This window comes from Hordeum vulgare, chromosome 5H (assembly GCF_904849725.1).
Source record: "Hordeum vulgare subsp. vulgare chromosome 5H, MorexV3_pseudomolecules_assembly, whole genome shotgun sequence".
Lineage (NCBI taxonomy): Eukaryota > Viridiplantae > Streptophyta > Magnoliopsida > Poales > Poaceae > Hordeum > Hordeum vulgare.
In genome coordinates this window covers 238,876,212-238,900,861 of record NC_058522.1, presented here as the reverse complement: position 1 = coordinate 238,900,861, position 24,650 = coordinate 238,876,212, and the positions used below count along the sequence as shown (strand labels likewise).

The following is a 24,650-nucleotide window of genomic DNA, read 5'->3' as shown; positions in this document are numbered from 1 at the left end:
TGGCACCTTGTTCTTCATAGAGAGAGTTTCATGTTCTATCTTTCATATGCTAGTGAGAATCACTTTTTCATAAACTTGCCTTGTATATTCTGATGACGGGCTTCCTCAAATGCCCGAGGTCTTCATGAGAAAGCAAATTGGATGCACACCCCAATTAGCTTGAGTGGATCTTTCATACACTTAGAGCTCTAGTGCATCATTTGCATGGCAATCCCTACTCCTTGCATCAATACCTATCGACGAGCATCTGCATAGCCCGTTGGTACGTCTAGTTTATGTGAGACTATCTTCTCCACTTTTACCCCTTTGAAACCTACCACCATAATATATTCCACCTTTACGCTATGTCCAATGGTTCATGCTCATGTATTGCGTGAAGAATAAAAAGTTGATGCATATTGAAGAAGTACAATCCAATTGCCTGACTTGGACACCGTGGTGCTTGACATTTGTATTAATGTGGTGAAGATGGAGTCATGCCTTGCTAATACAATAAGATGAATGGGGTAAAAGAATCTTTGAGGATCGTATACTTTGAAACATTAATGATTTTGCTGCTTATACCTATAACTATTTATGTCTTAATATTTGTTAATTCATCATTCCTCAGTGAGTATACATGCAAAAGATTACATATTGGATAGCATGTCACATCAAAAATTCCGTTTTTATCATTTACCTACTCGAGGACGAGCATGAATTAAGCTTGGGGATGCTTGATATGTCCCCAATGTATCTATAATTTTTTATTGTTCCATACTCTTATATTATCATCATAGGATACTTTTTGGTTCATAATTCACCAATTTATATTATTTTTAGTACTAACCTACTAACCCGGTGTGAGTTGTTGTTTTGTGCATGTTTTTTGTTTTTCAGATTTTCAGTACCAAACGAAGTCCAATTGCCATGATACTTTTTTATGATTTTTATTGACCAAAAGAAGACAAGGAAGCTTTAGGAGGAAACCTGAAGCCACACGTGGGCCCACAAGGCAACTCGGCACGGCGAGGGGGTGTTCGTGCCCTCATGCCTATCACTCCCCATTGGCCCCTCTTCCTACATTTTGTAGACTATAAATTCACAAATATTCCATAAATCCTAAAGATATACGCAAAACACGTTTTATGCCGCTGCAAGTCTTTGTTCCATGTCGATCCCATCTAGAGCTCCATTTCGGCACCCTACCGGAGGGGGGATCAATCACGGAGGGCCTCTTCATCAACCTCGATGCCCTCGTGATGATGTGTGAGTAGTTCACCACAGACCTACGGGTCTATAGTTAGTATCTAGATGGCTATCTCTCTCTTTCTCTCTCTTGATCTTCAATACAATGATCATTGCATCTTCGCTTTGATCTATCCGATTTAATTATTTTGTATGGTGTGTTTATGGGATCCGATGAATTGTGGGTTTATCTTCAGATTATTCATGGAAAATATTTGAGTCTTCTTTGAGTTTTATGATTCTTATTAGCATGATCATCATAGCTTTGTAATTCTCTCTGATCTATTAAATTTGTTCGGCCAGGTAGTTTGGTATTTCTTCAGTGAGAGGAGTGCGTTGTAGTAGGTTCAACCTGGCGAGTTTCTATATCCCAATGACAGAAGCGCACAAGTTTTGTGTTGCTTACACTAAGGATAAAACGATGGGGTTTATTCATATTGATTGAATTTACTTTGTCTACATGATGTCATCGTCATCGAAGTATTACTCTGTTTTATTTAATACTCTAGATGCATGCTAGACAACGGACAATGGGTGGAGTAATAGTAGTAGGTGCAGGCAGGAGTCGTCCTATTTGCTTATGGACGTGATGCCTATATACACATGATCATTGCCATGAAAATTGCATAACTATCTAGTGTTCTATCAATTGCCCAATAGTAATTTGTTTACCCACCATATGTTGCTTTCATGAGAGATGCCACTAGAGAACACTATGGCCCCCGGGTCTATTCACTTATATATTCAGAAAACTTATAATTTCCTTGTTGTCATTATTTGTCTTCAATTTTATTTTTCAAGACAGAGCTATCTACAATTATCTACACACCTCATTTGCTTGCAAATAACAAGATCAAGGGGATTGACAACCCTCTTGCCCGCATTGGGTGCAAGTTGTTTGCTCTTTTCTGTGCAGCCACTGAAGACGGTGGAAGATTGACATTCTTATTGGTTCAATAAACCTTGGTTTCTTAATCCAGGGAAATACTTACCCGCATTGTGCTACGATAACCCGTTTCCTATTCACGGAAAACCCAACGCAGATCACAAGTATCACTTAGTAGTTTACGCTTTTCATGACGGTTAGTTTTCGGCTTTCTCCACTAAGGTACTTCACTAATCAAGCTGGAAATACAATTGTAGTGGTTCTCACATTACACACTTAGCCAAACGATGCAGAAATTTAAGCGGTAAGCACAGGAGCCGGGTAATCCAACTATTGACCAAAGGCATGATTTGAAATTGATGCGTATAACGCAATATATGAGATATCGAGCACTTCTATACGAGTACCAGAGTATTGGGTTGGGTTGAATGCGAGCCCCCAGTCAAAAAAATCGATGGATCGCAGTAGTTATCTTTTCTCATTAGTAGGGAAAATGTATTACACAAATAAGTGTACAACGACCACAAAAAGTCTTTTCTTTACTTTAATTGATAAGGTCGAACCACACAAGCTGAGCTATCGGAGAAAACTCAAAAATCTACATACAAATATAGTATGGGGAATTTTACACAAGCCGTCTATAGTTGGGTTAAACATCCTAGTTTTCCCCTACCGCACATTTGTGCCTTATCAGCTACTCCTTGTCAATTCCAAGGTTCATGAATGTTGCATGCTACATTGCTGCTTACTATGCACAGTAATGCATTTGAGGGATTGATCCTTTGAAGAGGTGGTACCAAGTAGCCGCAGAGTATGTCGTTCTTGTATAGTTCCTGGGGGGCCTTTGATAGGGCCGTAAAAATATCCAGGACAATGCTCAGCTCCTGCTCGGTTTAAGCCGAATATTGTGCCATTGTTTATATGCTCCATAGTCTCCCATGGAATTTTAAGTGCGAAAGTATGTACCCAAGGTACATAATCTTCGGCTAATTATGGACAGTCGTGGAGCGCGCACCCTATTTGGGGTTATGATGCGACCGCTGGGAGGGAAAAGGAACACCTCGGACACACTTGGAGGAGCTCCGCACATTTGAATCATTGAGGGTCCTTGATGCCTCCTCGACTACTTGGACCTTAGTTGTGAAAACCACGGTTTTCTCCTCTTAATGGAGAGAGTGTTCGGTGTTGCCATGGGTTATTCCTCGTATAGCTATTGGTTCAACAAAGTCGTCTTAATGCCCATCTGATGGGCGACAAGACCATGTGAGGCTACCAATAAGAGTAATACTCGAATGATGGTATGTATGGCCATAGGTAAATAAGTATCAAAGAAATCTTCTTATTTCTAGGAATTACCCTTGGCCAGTAGTCTAGTCATGTACTTCTGAATCCTACCATCGGTCCTAATCTTATTTGTTAACACACACTTACATCCAAATGGTTGGAAACCATAGGGACGTTCAATGATTTACATGTACCATTAGCAATGACGAAATACATCTCGCTATGAACTACATCTTTCCAGTAGTCAGCATCTTGAGATGCATAGGCTTATCAAATGGAAGTGGGGGTATCATCCATGAGGTACACGAAGAAATCATCACCAAAAGACTTTGTGGTCCTCTGTCTCTTGCCCCTACCAAGGGCTTCTTCATCATCCTCCACGGGATTTTAATCATGTGTTCATTCATAATATTTCATAGGAATGGCAGGTTCAGGAGTCTCCTTAGATTGTTGTCTATAAGTGCTTTGCATATATCTCATAGGAAATATATCCTCAAAGAAGTAGCATATTTGGACTACATAATTGTATCGACCTTCACACCAGATACCTTAGAATTCAATACAAGAAATGTATAGGCAACACTATTCTTAGTGTAACCCAAATAAACGCATTCCACGGTCTTTGGTCCAATCTTATGCTTTTGGGAATTAGCACATTGACTTTCACGAAACATCCCAAGTACGTAAGTATGAGAGTTGTTCTTCTCTTCACCCATTGTTCATAGGGAGTGATCTCGTTATTCGCACGAACATTGTATAGGACCTGACATGATGTGAATATAGGCTCCCCCGCTATTCCTTGGATAAACCCGATGTATCTAATATGGCAGTAATGAAATCTGTTAGGGTATGATTTTTCATTCAGCAACCCTGTTTGACTGGAGTGAATTGTTAGGCAAAGTAGTAATAATCCAAAATTTTCCTACGCGTCACCAAGATCAAACTAGGAGAAACCAGCAACGAGAGAGTGAGAGCATCTTCATACCGTGGAAGATCGCTAAGCGGAAGCGTTACTATGAACGCGGTCGATGGAGTCGTACTCACGGCGATCCGATCCAAGCACCGAACGAACGGTGCCTCTGTGTTCAACACACCTACAGCCCGGGGATGTCTCCTCCTTCTTGATCCAGCAAGGGTGAAGGAGAAGTTGAGGGAGAGCTCTGGCAGCACGACGACATGGTGGCGGTGGAGCTTGTGGTTCTCCGGCAGGGCTTCGCCAAGCACCGCGGAGGAGGAGAAGTGGAGAGGTAGGGCTGCGCCAAGGGGAGAGGTTCAAGGTGTGTGCAGCCCTCCCAAAAGCCCCACTATTTATAAGAGGGAGGGAGGGGGAGGCCACCCTAGGGTTCCCTAGGAGGGGCGGTGGCAGCCCTTGGGTGGCTTGCCTCCCAAGTTGGAGGGAGGCAGCCCCACGCCCTAGGGTTTTGCCCTATGCGCCTTGGGCCTCCTATGTTGGCTCGCGCCAGTCCATCAGGGGCTGGTTCCATCCCACTTTCGGCCTATGTGGCCCTCCGGGACAGGTTTACCCTTACCCTTTCGGTGGTCCCGGTACAATACCGGTAAACCCCGATACCTTTCCGGTGACCGAAACTGGAATTCTCATATATAAATCTTCGCCTCCGGACTATGCCAGAACTCCTCGTGACGTCCGGGATCTCATACGGGACTCCGAACAACCTTAGGTAACCACATATACAATTACCATTACAACTCTAGCGTCACCGACCCTTAAGTGTGTAGACCCTACGGGTTCGGGAACCATGCAGACATGACCAAGACACCTCTCTGGTTAATAACCAACAACGGCATCTGGATACCCATGTTGGCTCCCACATGTTCCACGATGATATCATCGGATGAAGCACGATGTCAGGATTCACTCAATCTCGTATGCAATTCCCTTTGCCTACCGGTATGATACTTGCCCGAGATTCGATCGTTGGTATCCCTATACCTTGTTCAATCTCATTACCGGCAAGTCTCTTTACTCATTCCGTAAGACATGATCTTGTGGCTAACTCCTTAGTCACATTGAGCTCATTATGATGATGTATTACCGAGTGGGCCCAGAGATACCTCTCCGTCACACGGAGTGACAAATCCCAGTCTCGGTTCGTACCAACCCAACAGACACTTTCGGAGATACCTTTAGTGCACCTTTATAATCACCCAGTTACGTTGTGACGTTTGATACACCTAAAGCATTCCTATGGTATCCGGGAGTTGCACAATCTCATGGTCTAAGTAAATGATACTTGACATTATAAAAGCTCTAGCAGACGAACTTCACGATCTTTTGCTATGCTTAGGATTGGGTCTTGTCCATCACATCATTCTCCTAATGATGTGATCCCGTTATCAACGACATCCAATGTTCATGACCAGGAAACCATGACCATCTATTGATCAACGAGCTAGCCAACTACAGGCTCACTAGGGACATGTTGTGGTCTATGTATTCACACATGCATTACGGTTTCCCGTTAATGCAATTATAGCATGAACAATAGACAATTTTCATGAACAAGGAAATATAATAATAACCATTTTGTTATTTCCTCTGGGGCATATTTCCAACAGTCTCCCACTTGCACTAGAGTCAATAATCTAGTTACATTGCGATGAATCGAACACCCATAGAGTTCTGGTGTTGATCATGTTTCACTCGTAGAAGAGGTTTAGTCAACGGATCTGCGACATTCACATCCGTATGTACTTTACAAATATCTATATCTCCATCCTAAATGTATCCATGAATGGAATTGAAGCGGCGCTTGATGGGCTTGGTCTTCTTGTGAAACCTGGGCTCCTTGGCAATGGCAATATCTCCAGTGTTGTCACAGAAGAGAGTCATTGGGCCCGACGCATTGGGAATCACTCCTAGGTCGGTGATGAACTCCTTCATCTAGACTCCTTCTTGTGATGCTTCCGAAGGAGCTATGTACTCCGCTTCACATGTAGATGCCGCCACAACGCTTTGCTTGCAACTGCACCAGCTGACTGCCCCACCATTCAAAATACATATGTATCCGGTTTATGACTTGGAGTCATCTGGATCTGTGTCGAAGCTAGAATCGATGTAACCCTTTACAACGAGCTCTTCGGCACCTACATAAACGAGAAACATATCTTTAGTCCTTTTCAGGTACTTAAGGATATTCTTGACCACTGTCCAGTGATGCACTCCGGGATCACTTTGGTACCTCCCTACCAAACTTATGGCAAGGTTCACATCAGGTATGGTACACAACATGGCATACATAATAGAGCCTATGGCTGAAGCATAGGGGACAGTACTCATCTTTTCTCTATCTTCTGTGGTGGTCGGGCATTGAGTTGTTCTCAATCTCACACCTTGCAAAACAAGCAAGAACCCCTTCTTGGACTTATCCATATTGAACTTCTTCAATATCTTGTCAAGGTATGTGCTTTGTGAAAGACCAATGAGGCATCTCGATTTATCTCAATAGATCTTGATGCCTAATATGTAAGCAGCTTCTCCAAGGTCCTTCATTGAAAAACACTTATTCAAATAGGCCTTTATGCTTTCCAAAAGTTCTATATCATTTCCCATCAACAATATGTCATCCACATATAATATGAGAAATGCTACAGAGCTCCCACTCACTTTCTTATAAATACAGGCTTCTCCATAAGTCTATACAAACCCAAACGCTTTGATCACCTCATCAAAGTGAATGTTCCAACTCCGAGATGCTTCCACCAGCCCATAAATGGAGTGCTGGAGCTTGCATACCTTGTCAGCATTTTTAGGATCGACAAAACCTTCCGGTTGTATCATATACGATTCTTCCTTAAGAAAATCGTTAAGGAATGCCGTTTTTACGTCCATTTGCCAGATCTCATAATCATAAAATGCAGCAACAACTAACATGATTCGGACGGACTTCAGCATTGCTACGGGTGAGAAAGTCTCATCGCAGTCAACTCCTTGAACTTGTCGATAACCCTTAGAGACAAGTTGAGCCTTATAGATGGTCACATTACCATCCGCGTCAGTCTTGTTCTTAAAGATCCATTTATTTTCTATGGCTCGCCGATCATCGGGAAAGTCCACCAAAGTCCATGCTTTTTTCTCGTACATGGATCCTATCTCGGATTTCATGGCTTCAAGCCATTTGTTGGAACCCGGGCCCACCATCGCTTCTTCATAATTTGAATGTTCACCGTTGTCTAACAACATGATTTCCAGGATAGGGTTGTTGTACCACTCTGGTGCAGAACGTGTCCTCGTGGACCCGAAGTTCAGTAGTAACTTGATCCGAAGTTTCATGATCATCATCATTAACTTCCTCTCTAGCCGGCGCAGGCACCCCCAGAAACATTTTCCTGTGCTACGCTTCTCTCCGGTTCGAGAGGGGGTACAATTACCTCATCAAGTTCTACTTTCCTCCCACTCACTTCTGTTGAGAGGAAATATTTCTCTAGAAAGGATCCATTCTTGGCAACAAAGATCTTGCCTTCGGATCTGAGATAGAAGGTATACCCAATAGATTCCTTAGGGTATCCTATGAAGATGCACTTTTCCGATTTGGGTTCAAGCTTTTCTCGTTGAAGTTTATTGACATAAGCATCGCATCCCCAAACTTTCAGAAACAACAGCTTAGGTTTCTTCCCAAACCATAATTCATACGGTGTCGTCTCAACGGATTTAGACGGTTCCCTAATTAAAGTGAATGCGGCAGTCTCCAATGCATATCCCCAAAATGATAGCGGTAAATCAGTAAGAGACATCACAGATTGCATCATATCCAATAGAGTGCGATTATGACGTTCAGACACACCGTTACGCTGAGGTGTGCCATGCGGCATGAGTTGTGAAACAATTCCACATTTCCTTAACTGTGTGCCAAACTCGTGAGTCAAATATTCTCCTCCACGGTCAGATCGCGAGAACTTTATTTTCTTTTCACGTTGATTCTCTACCTCACTCTGAAATTCCTTGAACCTTCCAAAGGTCTTAGACTTTATTTCATTAAGTAGACATACCCATATCTGCTTAAGTCATCAGTGAGGGTGAGAACATAACGATAGCCACCATGAGCCTCAACACCCATTGGACCGCATACATCGGTATGTATTATTTCCAACAAGTTGGTTGCTCGCTCCATTCTTCCTGAGAACGGAGTCTTAGTCATCTTGCCCATGAGGCATGGTTCGCAGGTGTCAAATGATTCAAAATCAAGAGACTCCAAAAGTCCATCTGTATGGAGTTTCTTCATGCGTTTGACACCGATATGACCAAGGCGGCAATGCCACAAGTATGTGGGACTATCATTATCAACCTTACATCTTTTGGTACTCACAATATGGATATGTGTAACATCCCGTTCGAGATTCATTAAGAATAAACCATTGACCAGTGGGGCATGACCATAAAACATATCTCTCATATAAATAGAACAACCATTATTCTCAGATTTAAATGAGTAGCCATCTCACATCAAATGAGATCCCGATACAATGTTCATGCTCAAAGCTGGTACTAAATAACAATTATTAAGGTTTAAAACTAATCCTGAAGGTAGATGCAGAGGTAGCGTGCCGGCGGCGATCACATCGACCTTGGAACCATTCCTGGCGCGCATCGTCACCTCGTCCTTCGCCAGTCTCTGCTTATTCTGCAGCTCCTATTTTGAGTTACAAATGTGAGCAACTACACCCGTATCAAATATCCAGGAGCTACTACGAGCGTTGGTAAGGTACACATCAATAACATGTATATCATATATACCTTTGACATTGTCGGCCTTCTTATCCGCTAAGTACTCGGGGCAGTTCCGCTTCCAGTGACCGTTTCCATTTCAATAATAGCACTCAGTCGCAGGCTTGGGTCCATTCTTGGACTTCTTCCCGGCAACTGGTTTACCGGGCGCGGCAACTGCTTTGCCATCCTTCTTGAAGTTCTTCTTCCCTTGCCTTTCTTGAAACTAGTGGTCTTATTTACCATCAACACTTGATGTTCCTTTTTGATTTCCACCTCTGCTAATTTCAGAACTAAATACAACTTGGGAATGGTCTTATCCATCCCTTGCATGTCGTAGTTCATCACAAAGCTCTTGTAGCTAGGTGGAAGCGACTGGAGGATCCTGTCAATAGCCGAGTCGTCCGGAAGGTTAACTCCCATCTCAGATAAGCGGTTGTGCAACCGAGACGTTCTGAGTATGTGTTCGCTGACAGAACCATTTTCCTCCATCTTACAACTGAAGAACTTGTCGGAGACTTCATATCGCTCGACCCAGGCATGAGCTTGGAAAACCAGTTTCACCTCTTGGAACATATCATATGCTCCATGTTGCTCAAAACACTTTTGGAGCCTCGGTTTTAAACTGTAAAGCATGCCGCACTAAACCAGGGAGTAATCATCACTAGGCGACCGTCACGCGTTCATAACGTCTTGAGCCGCTGGGAAAACGGGTGCTTCAAGTTACGGACCCAGTCCCCATAGTTGCTTCCATCGTCTTCCAGCTTGGTTTTCTCTAGGAACGCGTTGAAGTAGAGTGGGACATTTGCGTGGGCCATTGGATCTACAATATAGATTGTAAAGACAATTTTAGACTAAGTTCATGATAATTAAGTTCATCTAATCAAATTATTTAATGAACTCCCACTCAGATATACATCCCTCTAGTCATCTAAGTGATACATGATCCATATAGACTAGGCCGTGTCTGATCATCATGTGAGATGGACTAGTCATCAATGGTGAACATCTCCATGTTAATCGTATCTTCATACGGCTCATGTTCGACCTTTCGGTCTCTCGTGTTCCTAGGCCATGTCTGTACATGCTAGGCTCGTCAAGTCAACCTAAGTGTTTTGCGTGTGTAAATCCGGCTTACAACCGTTGTATGCGAACGTTAGAATCTAGCACACCCGATCATCACGTGGTGCTTCAAAACAACGATCCTTTGCAACGGTGCACACTTAGGGGGGCACATTTCTTGAAATTTTAGTGAGGGATCATCTTATTTACTATCATCGTTCTAAGCAAATAAGATGTAGAAACATGATGAACATCACATCCAATTCATATAGTGACATGATATGGCCAATATCATCTGGCGCCTTTGATCTCCATCTTCGTGGTGCGACATGATCACCATTGTCACCGGCATGACACCATGATCTCCATCATTGTGTCTTCATGAAGTCGTCTCGCCAAGTATTACTTCTACTACTATGGCTAACGGTTAGCAATAAAGTAAAGTAATCACATGTCTTCATACAATAAATTAAGACAACTCATATGGATCTTGCCGGTTGTCATACTCATCGACATGCAAGTCGTGAATCCTATTACAAGAACATGATCAATCTCATACATCACATATATTTCATCACATCCTTTTGGCCATATCACATCACATAGCATACCCTGCAAAAACAAGTTAGACGTTCTCTAATTGTTGTCGCAAGTTTTACGTGGCTCATATGGATTTCTAGCAGAACGTTTCTTACCTACGTCACAGCCACAACGATGATATGCCAATTGCTATTTACCCTTCATAAGGACCATCTTCATCGAATCCGATCCGACTAAAGTGGGAGAGACAGACACCCGCTAGCCACCTTATGCAACAAGTGCATGTCGGCGGTGGAACCAGTCTCACATAAGAGTACGTGTAAAGTCGGTCCGGGCCGCTTCATCCCACAATGCTGCCGAATCAAGATAAGACTAGTAACAGTAAGCAAGTTGACAAAATCATCGCCCACAACTACTTGTGTCCTACTCGTGCATAGAATCTACGCATAGACCTAGCTCTGATACCACTATTAGCGAACGTAGTAATAATTGAAAATTTTCCTACGTGTCACCAAGATCAAACTAGGAGAAACCAGCAATGAGAGAGGGAGACCATCTTCATACTGTTGAAGATCGTTAAGCGGAAGCGTTACTATGAACATGGCCGATGGAGTCGTACTCGCGACGATCTGATCCAAGCACCGAACTAATGGTGCCTCCGTGCTCAACACACCTATAGCCCGGGGGCGTCTCCTCCTTCTTAATCCAGCAAGGGTGAAGGAGAAGTTGAGGGAGAGCTCCGGCAGCACGACGACGTGGTGGCGGTGGAGCTTGTGGTCCTCCGGCAGGGCTTCGCCAAGCACCGCGGAGGAGGATAAATGGAGAGGTAGGGCTGAGCCAAGGGGAGAGGTTCAAGGTGTGTGCAGCCCTCCCAAAACCCACACTATTTATAGGAGGGAGGGAGAGGGGGGCGACCACCCAAGGGTTCCCTAGACACTTCCGTACCAACCCAACAAACACTTTGGAGATACCTGTAGTGCACCTTTATAATCACCCAGTTGCGTTGTGACGTTTGATACACCCAAAGCATTCCTAAGGTATCCGAGAGTTCCACAATCGCATGGTCTGAGGAAAAGATACTTGACATTATAAAAGCTTTAGTAGACGAACTTCACGATCTTGTGCTATGCTTAGGATTGGGTCTTGTCCATCACATCATTCTCCTAATGATGTGATCCCGTTATCAACGACATCCAGTGTCCATGGCCAAGAAACCATGACCATCTATTGATCAACGATCTAGCCAACTAGAGGCTCACTAGGGACATGTTGTGGTCTATGTATTCACACATGCATTACGGTTTCCGGTTAATACAATTATAGCATGAACAATAGACAATTATCATGAACAAGGAAATATAATAATAACCATTTTATTATTGCCTCTAGGGCATATTTCCAACATGAATAGGGAGGCGCCCTCTCATGAATAATACCATGTTCTCCACATGAAGAATCAAACTCATTTTATAAGTACTCTTCACCATGATTCGGTCAGACTCGTTTACTCTTGTTTTCAAGTTGATTCTCAACTTCTACCTTATAGGTTTTAAAGTTGTGTAGAGCCTCATATTTAGTATTTAAACAATATACATAGCATTATCTAGTGGAATCATCTAGCAGCATCATGAAGTAATTCTTTCCACGTTTAGTAAATGCATGATTCATCCCATAGAGATCAGAATGCACGAGTTCTGATGGCGCCAAATGTCTCTCCTCCGCACCCTTGTGGGGCTTGCGAGATTGATATGCTTGCACACATGAATGACCCTTGGAAGATCTGGCTAAAGTGAAACTCAAGATTAAACTCATTTTTTCTCATCGTGCCATACAACCTAAACTAATGTGACAAACACATGAAGGCTTATGTTTCATTAACAATCGAGTGAGTATTGTTCATGTATTTATTACAAAAATATGTGAGGGAAAGGCGGAAATAAACTCGCATTCATATTTTTTTCCAACAAATAGTCCACATTTTTTAACAAGTACTTTATTAGACTTGAAAAACAACTTAAACCCTTCTCTACAAAGAAGAGAGCCGCTGACGAGATTATTTTTTATGGCAGGGACATGATGCACGTTCTTTAGTTGCACGATCCTTCCCAAAGTAAACTTCCGATCGACCATGCCAACACCATGAACAGAAGCATTCGCTAGTGAAAAAATCCTAGATATGGCGTGGCAAAAATGGTCTTGGTGGCGTGGACACTTGACGACACCAGTATGTCACCACAGTTAGAAAATATTGGTGGCATTGGATCCTATGCTAGCAGTATATTACATGTTGGTTGTGTCCACCTTTGTCCAATGCCAGCAATTTATTTTTTGGCAGTAAAAAATACTACTTCAGAAACTAAGAGTTGAAACTTCACGACATGTACTCATAAACTAAAGATACTCATAAACTTCAGAGTTTAAAACTTAGTAGTGATCAACTAAACATACTGATAATTAAACTTCAGAGTTTAAAACTTCACAAAAGGTACTACAATAATTAAAGAACTCTTCATCAAGGATTATCCTCAACTAGCGAAGCTTCTTCTAATTGCTCTCTCAATCTTTTTTGAAGTGAGCAACATCTCTAGGTCAATCCTCTCTATTCTGAGTTGTTTTTTCTATGACTTTAATTTATCCATCCCCTCCGTCAACTTATCCCTCGACCCCCTCAGTTTGTTTGACTTAGTGAAGGCATTAGCAACCTTTGTGATCACACCATCCCTTTCATTCTTCACTATTGCATTGTTTTCTTAAAGTTGTTTTATGCTCCACTCTGACTCCTCAGAGAGACATTGATTCCACGTCTCCATGTCGCCCATCAATTCGTTGTTACTTGTTGAATTGTTCGTATATGTTGTTTCAAAATTTGTACACAAGTAAATTAAAACTTGTAATGAAAGCTCACCGTAATTAAGAACTTAAAAATAACATGCAAAATTAAACATTGGGTTGATCCCTTGCTTGTAGATTTGTTAGCAAGAACTAGAACATAATTAAGCACCGTGTTTTACTAGCATATGATAGACTTAATTACTAGGCATTACGAATTATGATAAAATTTAGAAGTGTTCTCTTTTATCTATAATGACAATTTGTACCCACACCGTAGATGCCACTACACAATTAAAGGGGAAACACCAAGACATATTGTCTACATTGAACAGTAATCGACATATCATGGTTCTTACCAACAAAAAATAGATCATGATGGAAGCAGCTTGTTACACCGTGCCACATTCAAGAATGAATAACAGCTAGTATTGCATGCTCACCAGACCCCCATGCACAACGCTTCACAGCTAGTAGTACATGTTCAACAACTAGAAACACAAATACTGAACATATGACACCTAGTTTCTGAGGTGAAACTCCAAGCTTCATGCTCATGCAAACTCTCCTTGCCAAACTGTTACACTCGCAGCTATATCATCGGAGCGCCAACTAATTTTTTCCAACATTCAGGGGTGGTAACAAACAAGATGATTGATAGACTTGGTGGGGAAGACTGATTTGATGTACCCGTGCTTGAGTGTTGGGTGGTGGCGTAGGGTGGGGCGCCGTCGACCGGCGAGGCGTCGGGTAGCGGTGGCTTTGGGCGGGCCAGTGGCGGGGATTGAGGGTAGGACGGGTGGGGTTGGGGATGGAGAGAGTGAGGATGAAAGGATATGGTTTTTTTACTGTGTCGGGAGTTGTTAAAACCGACTAGTGCTGGTGTGGGCCTAATGGGCATGAATGTGCAACGTCGGGCCTAATATGCAACGTGAGCACTAATCAAATAGCTATGTCGTACGAATTTAGCCAATGTGGACACTATTTGAAAATTTTAGTGCTGACGTTGGTGAGAAATGGCGTGCCACGAACAAGAGTTGTGGCTAGCCATTTCTCCACTAGTGACTTGCGCCATTCCCATCAATACAAACTTGTCTTGCTTAGCGTGGTAAGAAGAGAACAACAAAATGTCAGCACACACATGAATATTTACACCTGTGTCAACCCACCAATCGATAGACTAGCATACTGATAATACAGTAAATAAATTACCATACCCAGATCCCCCTTCACCATTGTTGCGCATGATCATGTTGACATACTTGGAGTCCTAACATCGCTTCTTGAACTTGTTATGGAACTTGTTAGCCCAATGTTCCTCCGAACCACAAGTGAAGCAACCATCTTTATTCTTGTCCTTCTTGAAGGTCTTCTTGCCTTTCTTTTTCAAGTCGGTATTCTATTGGGCACCATTCTTTCACTTGGCTTTCTGGAAGTTCCTTTGTACCATATTAGCTACAGAAATTCTCTCGTTCTTGTTTCCGTGCAATTCATTTTCTTTCAATTTTGCTCAACACTCAAATGAATGATGACATCCCTCTATTGAGAATTCACGTCTCTCATGTTTCAAAGTAGTAGCAAAGTTGTTCTAGGAAGGAGGTACTTTAGCAATTATGCATCCCGTGATAAATTTGCCCGGTAACTCACACTTAAGAAGCTCGAGCTCCTTAATGATGCATGATAACTCATGAGTCTATTTGAGTACACGACAGTTTTCACCATCCTGTAATCATGGAACTGCTCCATGGCATACATCTTGCTTCCAAAATTAGTTGCGCCAAATTTGGAATCGAGTGCTTGCCATAAGTCCTTGACAACCCACTTATGTAAATATGTGTCAACTAACTTATCTTCAATCACTCGCAGAACAACTCCACAAAGGCGATGTTCTCCTTGAACACCTTCTATTCAGGAGCAATCGTTCCTACGGGAGTAACACCGGCGAGCCAAAACATGTTCATCGGTGTGAGGGATAAGGTAGTTTTGGTGTGCCAATGCTTAAAGTACATCACCTAAACGGGGTCGATTTTAGTGCAGCGGAAAATCCTTGAATAAAAAATTGCCTACACAAATTAGCTTTTTTGGATTGTTGAGTATATTAGAACTTTTTTTGACTGAATTAATCCAGAAATAAAATCATGAACAATACTGATCACATAATGGTGTCTAATCAGGTAGGCACGTACTACACATATAGTAGAAACATCTACGCAGATAGCTAGCACGACGAACACGGAATAAACATGAGCGAGGTAAACGTGTTATACCTTCCAGATGGCCAGTTTGTAGTTGCGGCGGCCGCCGCTGCAACGGCAGCCACGTCAGCTACCATCTCGTCAGCGGTGAGCTTCTTGGCAGCGAGTCTCTCATCGTCGTTGGACATGCTGGTGACAAAGGCAACGAGGACGTGGACGAAGTAGTGTATGTAGACGAACAACGGTGAACAATCGCGTAGCAGACACTCCCCAAAAACCTAATTACCCCTCTCCCCTACAGGATCTCAGACGCGGGGTTTCGAAGGCCTGCTCCCCTATACAACCGTGCACATGGTGGACAGGATGGCATCACCGACGGGAGCATCAACGAATGGAACGACGATGGGCAGTGCGTGTGGAGACAGAGCATATGTGACATATATGTTCTTCGTGGAAACTAGGGTTGGGTTACACCTCCAATAGCGTCCGGGTGGAGAGCGTGGACTGGACCCACGTCCGAGTCTGTAGCAGCCAACGATCCGATGTCTCAGATTGTGGCTCGTCTATTAAGGACACTGTTTTCCTAACCGACAAAAATTTAAGCACAAGCACACAAATGACATAGGTGTGAGCTTGGCCCGACTCATTCACGATACACTACATGACAAATGGCGAGGCTGGCATCGAAGGAGGAACCTGCATGAACCACTCCTCTTCTCAAAATCCAATAGCATGTACAAGAGGAACCCTTATAAAGGGGTCCAACTCTTCCTCCACTAGTGGTATGGTACTAAAATTCCCAATACCTAATCATGACACCCACATGAGCCCTTAAATATTTTTCTGAAATTATTGGATGGGCCTAAAGCCCACTTCATATTTCAACATTGACTAGCTCTACCCCGGCTTGTATAATATACCGGGGCAGTTAGACAATGTAGTCGGCTACATCGGTGAAGGGGGTCCTTCATGGATATGGCTTCCTTATCTTCGATGGTAATGCTTCCGAAATATTTTCTTATGAAGCTCATGGGCCGGACTAATGGCCTAGAACAGAAACCGACCTAGGAGGCCTCGGGTCGGCCTACTTGGACCAGCAACCAGCAAGATGCGACGCCCCTAAGGAGTACCACCGACAAAACCAAAAAGGAGGGAGTCCATGGCTGTCTCTCTCATGGTTAAATCACATACCCACGCCAAGTCATAATAGAACACAATGCAACTAGATTAGCTGCAGGAGGAGCGTGTGGGAACCACTCCTCTTCTCAAAATCCAATAGCATGTAGAAGAGGATCCCTTATAAAGGGGTCCAACTCTTCCTCCACTAGTGGTACGATACTAAACTTCCCAATGCCTAATCATGAAATCCACATGAGCCCTTAAAGATTTTTCTGAAATTATTGGATGGGTTTAAAACCCACCTCATATTTCAACATCGACTAGCTCGGCCTAGGCTTATATAATATACAGGGGCGGTTACATAATCTAGTCGGTTACGTCGGTGAAAGGGGGTCCTCCATGGATCTGGCTTCCTTCTCTTCGATGGTAAGGCTTCCAAAATCTTTTCTTATGAAGCTCATGGGCAAAACTAATGGCCCAGGGCGGAAACCGACCTAGGAGGCCCCGGGCCGGCGTACTTGAACCAGCAACCAGCAAGGTGCGGCACCCCTGAGGAGTAACATCGTCAAAACCAAGAAGGAGGGAGTCCATGGATGTCTCTCTCATGGTTAAATCACATACCCACACCAAGTCATAACAGAAACACAATGCAACTGGATTAGCTGCACGAGTAGCATGCGGGAACCACTCCTCTTCTCAAAATCCAATAGCTTGTAGAAGAGGAACCCTTATAAAGGGGTCCAACTCTTCCTCCACTAGTGGTATGGTACTAAACTTCCCAATACCTAATCATGACACCCACATTAGCCCTTAAAGGTTTTTCTAAAATTATTCGATGGGCCTAAAGCCCACCTCATATTTCAACATCGACTAGCTATAATATACCGGGGCGGTTATATAATCTAGTCGGCTACGTCGGTGAAGGGGGACCTCCATGGATCTGGCCTCCTTATCTTTGATGGTAAAGCTTCCAAAATCTTTTCTTACAAAGCTCATGGGCTAGACTAATGGCCGAGGGCGGAAACCGACTAGGAGGCCTCGGGACGGCCTACTTGGACCAGCAACCAGCAAGGTGTGGTACCCCTGAGGAGTAACATCGTGAAAACCAAAAAGGAGGGAGTCCATGGATGTCTCTTTCATGGTTAAATCACATACCCACACAAAGTCATAATAGAAACACAATGCAATTGGATTAGCTGCACGAGGAGCATGCGGGAACCACTCCTCTTCTCAAAATCCAATAGCATGTAGAAGAGGAACTCTTATAAAGGGGTCCAACTCTTCCTTCACTTGTGGTATGGTACTAAACTTCCCAATACCTAATCTTTTTTTTAGGGGTGAAAGCCACTTAATCAAATAACAACAATATCGGGGATACAAATAATTTCACGTAAGATAGAAAGCCAAATATGGCGGCCAAAAGCTAAGGTAGTCGCTGCTTTTGAAAGCTTATGAGCTTCAAGATTCATCTCCCGCTTCTCATGGATGTAATCAACTGAAGTGAAGTCTTGCATCCTTTGCTTAATATCTTGGATCGTTACTGCTGAGGGTCCCTTGTACACACATTTCCAAATACCTAATCATGACACCCACATGAGCCCTTAAAGATTTTTCTGAAATTATTGGATGGGCATAAATCCCACCTCATATTTCAACATCGACTAGCTATAATATACCGGGGCGGTTACATAATCTAGTCGGCTACGTCGATGAAGGGGATCCTCCATGGATCCGGCTTCCTTATCTTCAATGGTAATGCTTTCAAAACCTTTTCTTATGAAGCTCATGGGCTGGACTAATGGCCCAGGGTGGAAACTGGCCTAGGAGGCCTCGGGACGGCCTACTTGGACCAGCAACCAGCAAGGTGCGGCACCCGTGAGGACTAACATCGTCAAAACCAAAAAGGAGGGAGTCCATGGCTGTGTCTCTCATGGTTAAATGACATACCCACACCAAGTCATAATAGAAACACAATGCAACTCGATTAGCTGCAGCCTTTTTAATCGCACTGGAATAGCGCAAGATCATGTGAAATGAAACGTACCAGCCGGGAGCAGAGAGACATGAATTACGTTTAAATACTAAATAATGTCAAAATCAGGGCACAAAACTTTGTGCATAGTCGAATGCTCTTTTTGAGTACAAATAAGTGGTATCATTTCGAATTGTGAAGGGCGAGATGAAATGCAAGAACAAACGCTGATGAGTGATGATATACTGAAAAATTCCTTTCCTTGTGGTTCTTAGCCCTTTGTTTTTCGAATATACATTGAGGCACTCAGGTTGTACTCATAGTCATATCTACAAGCCAATCTCGTAGTTCTTTTCTCTTTACAACCTATAGACAGAGCGAACAAATGGAGATTGCTATATGGTGGACTACCTACAGATTACCAACTTTACAAAATCCCTCACATCCTCTCAATTTCTGACCCTCTGAAATGCATTGTCATTAGGCATCTTTTGACCATTCTACCCTGAATCAAACGGTTTGAGCAATGCCAGAGGGTTTCAGAATCTCCTGAGGAGCTCCAAATGCTCGACTTCACTCCAGTTTTGATCATGACCGTCAAATCCTGTTCATGCAGTCAACGATGCCCGTGCCTTTGGTGCCTTTGTTGCACAAAGGCAGAGGATATGCATCCCTCAGTTATGTATGCTAAAACCTAGATCATGTTCCATCTTGTTGGCACATGCAATCAGGCATTGGGAAGGTGTATATGGAATCATTAGGTTTCCTGAAAGCAATGCCCCTTATGTCACTATTGTGCAGAATTTCCTGCATGTGGTGCTTGAATCGACTCCATCTGCAGTTCAAACAAATAATTTGAGTTTCATATACCACTATATCCATTTACACGTTAAGCAAAGATGGACATATAATCATATCATGATGTGAAGGTCAACTCAGAGATGTGTTCCAATTTGTTGACATGGATAATGCGTTCTGAAAAGTACTCCCTCTGTAAAGAAATACTATAAGAGAGTTTAGATCACTACTTTAGTGATCTAGACACTTATATTTCTTTACGGAGGGAGTAGGCAATAGCTACAGAGGACAGTCTTGGATGGTGAACGAATAACAAGGGCAGTCTTGGGTCAGCACGAACTGCTTAGCAGTTTGATTTGGTGAAAATTCCAGTAGATACTCAAAAATTGAAACTGATTCGGTGTGATTTGTACTCCCTCTGTAAACTAATATAAGAGTATTTACAACACTATTTAAGTAATCTAAACGCTCTTATATTAGTTTACAGAGGGAGTAATACTTTGTTGATGGTATAATGGCAACTCAAACAGACCTGATATTGGGGTCGTCAAAAGATAAGACCAGCTTCCGTTTGTCGGGTTTTATTGTCTTTGCATTCCCTCCTAACAGGTAACGCCTGTGTCCCATCAAAAAGTGAGGGAAGTTCCCCCCTTGGGTCGTCACAAACACTTCGCTCTGAACACAGACAGTGTAATCTAATGCTGCTAACCGAGAAGAATACCCCTACAGAGAATAGGTTGGTGAGTAACAGCATGAAGAATTCAATGTGAATCAATCAACAGTTTAATGCATGCATATTCATCTGACATGCCAAACAACATCCGGCTGGGCTGATGGGCTGGCCGGGGGAAACAATACCTCAAACTCAGCAAGCTCTTCAGGCAATGCAAGAGTGTCCTTGGTCTGTAAAAGAGGGAACATCTGGCGAAGGGGAGCCATGTATTTTGCAGCATTGTATATTTTACCAGAGGCAACGTAGAGGAAGGTTGTATTGTCAAATCCCATGCCTCGCAGCATCATACCAACCTGCTCAAATTCAGTCAGTTAACATATTAGCTCTAGTAAGTATATTTACATATTTGAAAGCTTCTAAATTTGTTTTGAATGCTACTAAAGGGACGACTCAACTAATGGCACTGAACTTAAAACGTTGTTATTATTGACCTGAAGCATCACAAAGTAAGCAGCACCCATCAATTCTATATGAAAAGCAAGTAGTGATAGTATAACAGGCCTACTGTGATGCTAATTAATGACCTGAAATACGAATGCATCATTGGGTGTACATATATCCTCACAAATGCTTTAACCAGTCTGTTTCTTCAGTAGACAAAACATAGTAAAAAGGGTACAAAAAATCCTAACCTCTAGAGGAGTAAGTGGACATTTCCCATCTCTTCTGTTTGCCTCGGGGTTGATAACTCGACCAGGTCGGTGAAACTTCCCTCTCCAGCTCCTTTCACGGGCATTTTCCATTTCAATTTTCTCCTTGCGGCCACCATCATATGTACAGCACGAAAAAGCTACCATATCCTAAACAGTGTGCGCAAAATTTTAGTATGATCGAAGAACTATGTAATAGTTAACTCACAAGAGAGAGTGTATTAAGACCTCTTCGAAACGGAGATGCACCGAGACATATCTCCCACCAGCCAAAGAACTCTTTTTCATCATTCGGACAACCATATCGTCTGCAAGAACTCTTATTGGTTCGGCAAACCGCAGAGCCTGGTAGTTTACCAAACACCTCAAGGCCTGGATATTCGATGGAACTGACTGAGCCAATCTATTCGAGAACGGGGCTATGCGCACAACCCTGCATCGAAAAGATATATAATGAAACCCATTTTCAACCAAGGCCTCTACTATTATTTATGATTTGGTGAGCGTTTACCATACCCTAACTCCAGTAGTTTCGGGAGAACCTTCTGGACATAATGATCTGGGGATGAGTAAGCTTTAGTTCGCATATTTGGTATGCTGCTTATATTATGATTGAAACGCAGCACAACATCTTTTGGGAGTTCCTTCACAACTCTTACATGTTGTCTGAGCGTCCCGATAAAACGATCTTCGTCAAAAATATCACTAAATTTGCTGAGAAACAAAACATCAGGAAGAGCCAATACATATTAGAACATGAAGGAGAATTTCGAAAATACAATTTCAAGGGTTTATAATAATCAGAACTGAACTTTAGAAGTCAAACAAACTGCTCCAGACACTAAAACAATGAGCAAGAGGCAACTGCTCCAGACAGGCATCCATCATATAAAATGCAATTATCTAATGTTAAGAAACAAAGCAGTGAGCAAACAAAATATCATTAGTTACCTAGGATCACGCCAAACGCTATTCAGATGAAATATTGGGATCACAAGAGTTGCATTAAGCAAGCTGGCCACAGCAACTGCATCGCAGATCTGTATTGAAAAAAAAAATTGGAACTGCACTGTCAATAATTATTACTCAGCATAATGTGAAGGTTGTAAGGACTTTACAAAATGAGACATCCACATCACAGAAAATGCTAGAGACCAGAGTCTAATTCTCAAACTATCAGGTCAGAAGAAATATATTTCTCAACAGAATTTTAGATGGCATGTGACCAAAATGATGAAAGCAAATATCGGTGATCTTTGGATGAATAACACACCTATGTGTGTACAAAGATAGTACTAATGCCTTTCCAGCACAAAGTTTTTGATGAACGCTATCTCAATCAAGTGATAGTACATGACTTCAAGTTACATAGTGGTGTCAATGGATTCATCGGCACTGAACGTTTGTATGGGTACTAGCAATGGTATTGCTTGCTTGCTGTATCTAACCTAGCGCAGAAACTTACAGAAAGACGCTGTTGATTCAGACCACCATTTGCTTCAACTATGAGATACCCATTTGAAGGCGGCACATCTGTAAAGAGCCCAAAAATGATCCAGCCAGTCAGTATTAAGCTTAACCTCCACTTTCAAGTGGGAACAAATAGTTTATTGAAAAATAACAAAAGGTATGAAAGCGGAACCTGATGGAATCAGCGTCCTCTTGACGCATGGCATCCATAGCTCTCCAGAATTTGGATAACGTGATGTCATTAACTGCACCATACAAAAAATATGATTATTGACAAAAGCAGGTAGGTTCGATAGACAAAAATGAATATGCTGGAAGTTCTTAGGACTGATTTAAGAAGTTGGTTCCTCCTTGCGAACATATTTGATGCTCCCAACCTGAACTGAACAATACTAGACTCTGGAGTATTTTGGAGCGACTGATTTAGCTCTGAGTTGTTCAGTTCAGAGTATTTTGGAGCAATACTAGACTAATTTAACTCTGAACTGAACAGCTCATTTATAATGACTGCATTCACAACCTGCCACGCAGAAGATCTACCACCAAAAATCTATAGTTAATCTTCCATCGGAATCGTAAGGAGATAAGGATATTTACTTCTAGACATTAACTTCCTTTTTTTTTGGCAAAACAGAGATATAGTTTGATGCCAACAAACAACAGACTAGTAGTACGCATGAATACATCCAAAGTCACGAGCGTAGCCGTACACAACGGAAATGCGGGGGCGCATGACCTCGTTCACAGGAAGGTAAAAACTAGGAATCGAGAACTAGACTTTTTGCGCAAATCACTCACATACCAAGAACACCAGCTCACGATACAATAATGTATTGGGCGTCGTTCCCGTGATAAATCAGAGAAAAGGCACCAAAAGGGTTCCGAAATTCTCCCCGAACATTTCGCCTAATGCGTTAGCGCGTTGATTGCGTTGTGAAACATGAAGAAGTAGAAGAATCGAACCGAAGAAGCAGGCAACAAGCACGTGAGAACCCCAAATCTCCCCAGGGAGCACGGTAACTGCAAGAAGAAAGACCACCCACCATGCTGCGACGCCACGGAGAGGAGGTGGAGGCAGAAGCGGAGGTGGCAGTCGAAGCGGACGCGGCGTCATCGCGTATGTCCGGCCATAGCCGCTTAAACACGATGTGGCTGCGGTAAACCGACCCCGGCGGCGGTGGGGACGGGGCGGGCGCGCGCCGCCGCCGCAACGATGCCACCGTAACGCCCGCGCGGCCGCCGATGTCGACAGAACCCCCGCCTCCTAAGACGAACATGAGCAGCCCCGTCGCGTATGCCAGCGCGAGGAGAAGGAGGACCACGGCGGCGCGGCGCCTCCCTCCGCCAGCGCGCCCCGCCTGGTGGCGCCGCGCGGCCTTGGCGGCACCGCAGCCGCTGCGCGCCGACGGGGCAACGGACATCGCTCGCTCCCTCAGTGGTGGGGCTCTCGCGGGATCATGCGAGCTCTGCTCAGCTCGGCCATGAAGCGGGTGGCCTCGTTGGGGGCGCCGAGGTTTACCGCGGAGAGGACCGGAGGAGGAGACCTGTAGTGGAATCGTATTGGCAACCGCCGGTGTGCGAATGGTCTCCTCCTATTGGTGGATGCTCGCCGACTTATTGACTGTTACGTGTGCCTTGATTGTTTGTGGCTTAAGCGAAATTCCGGGTTTTATACAGATTTACAAACAAATACTACCATTTCTTTGTCAAGCTTAACAATTCTACTTCGGTTTCCAAAACAAAATCTATGATGGCTCGTCACCGTCTTACAGCATTTTTAATCAATCCCGTGCAAAATAAAGAAGTAAACTTTGAAATAAGCTTTAGAAGGGTATATTTACTACACTAAATTTTAACCATTTCTAACGGATCCCTTACACCTAGCGAAGTAAAAACACTTTTTACCATAAAAATATATTTTATGTACATAGTTTATTTGAACTATAAATGATTATATTCATCCTTTCTCTATAAGCTTCACACCGTTCTAAAGTTTAGTGAATAGCTCAAAGAACCATTGTGATTTTTAAGAAGGATGTGCATGATTATACCTTAGATACAAGGTGCATATGATTCGTACGCGCATCTAGAGCCTAGGCTCTCTCACAAACACATGATTTGCACGCACACGTGTGCATGCTCTACATTGCACGCACGGAGACC

At 43.1% G+C, this 24,650-nt stretch overlaps 1 protein-coding gene across 1 annotated transcript; it reads right to left on the bottom strand.

Annotated features, from left to right (window-relative positions):
* Positions 1 to 19,079: 19,079 nt before the first annotated feature.
* Positions 19,080 to 24,082, bottom strand: LOC123397180 (O-fucosyltransferase 9-like). The gene is made up of 10 exons (XM_045091829.1): positions 23,531 to 24,082; positions 22,660 to 22,732; positions 22,483 to 22,550; positions 21,969 to 22,057; positions 21,534 to 21,731; positions 21,246 to 21,450; positions 21,000 to 21,167; positions 20,493 to 20,660; positions 20,167 to 20,357; positions 19,080 to 19,671 (listed from the first exon to the last, which is right to left on the bottom strand). The coding sequence occupies exons 1-10, from the start codon at positions 23,906 to 23,908 to the stop codon at positions 19,536 to 19,538; spliced, it is 1,674 nt and encodes a 557-aa protein (XP_044947764.1). The 5' UTR covers positions 23,909 to 24,082; the 3' UTR covers positions 19,080 to 19,535.
* Between the last annotated feature and the right edge of the window lie 568 nt (positions 24,083 to 24,650).

Coding starts and splice junctions, on each gene's coding strand:
- LOC123397180 (XM_045091829.1), bottom strand. CDS start 23,908: ATGTCCGTTGCCCCGTCGGCGCGCAGCGGCTGCGGTGCCGCCAAGGCC. Junction 22,733..23,530: donor CTCCGTGGCGTCGCAGCATG/GTGGGTGGTCTT, acceptor TGTATGGTGCAG/TTAATGACATCACGTTATCC. Junction 22,551..22,659: donor GAGGACGCTGATTCCATCAG/GTTCCGCTTTCA, acceptor GGCTCTTTACAG/ATGTGCCGCCTTCAAATGGG.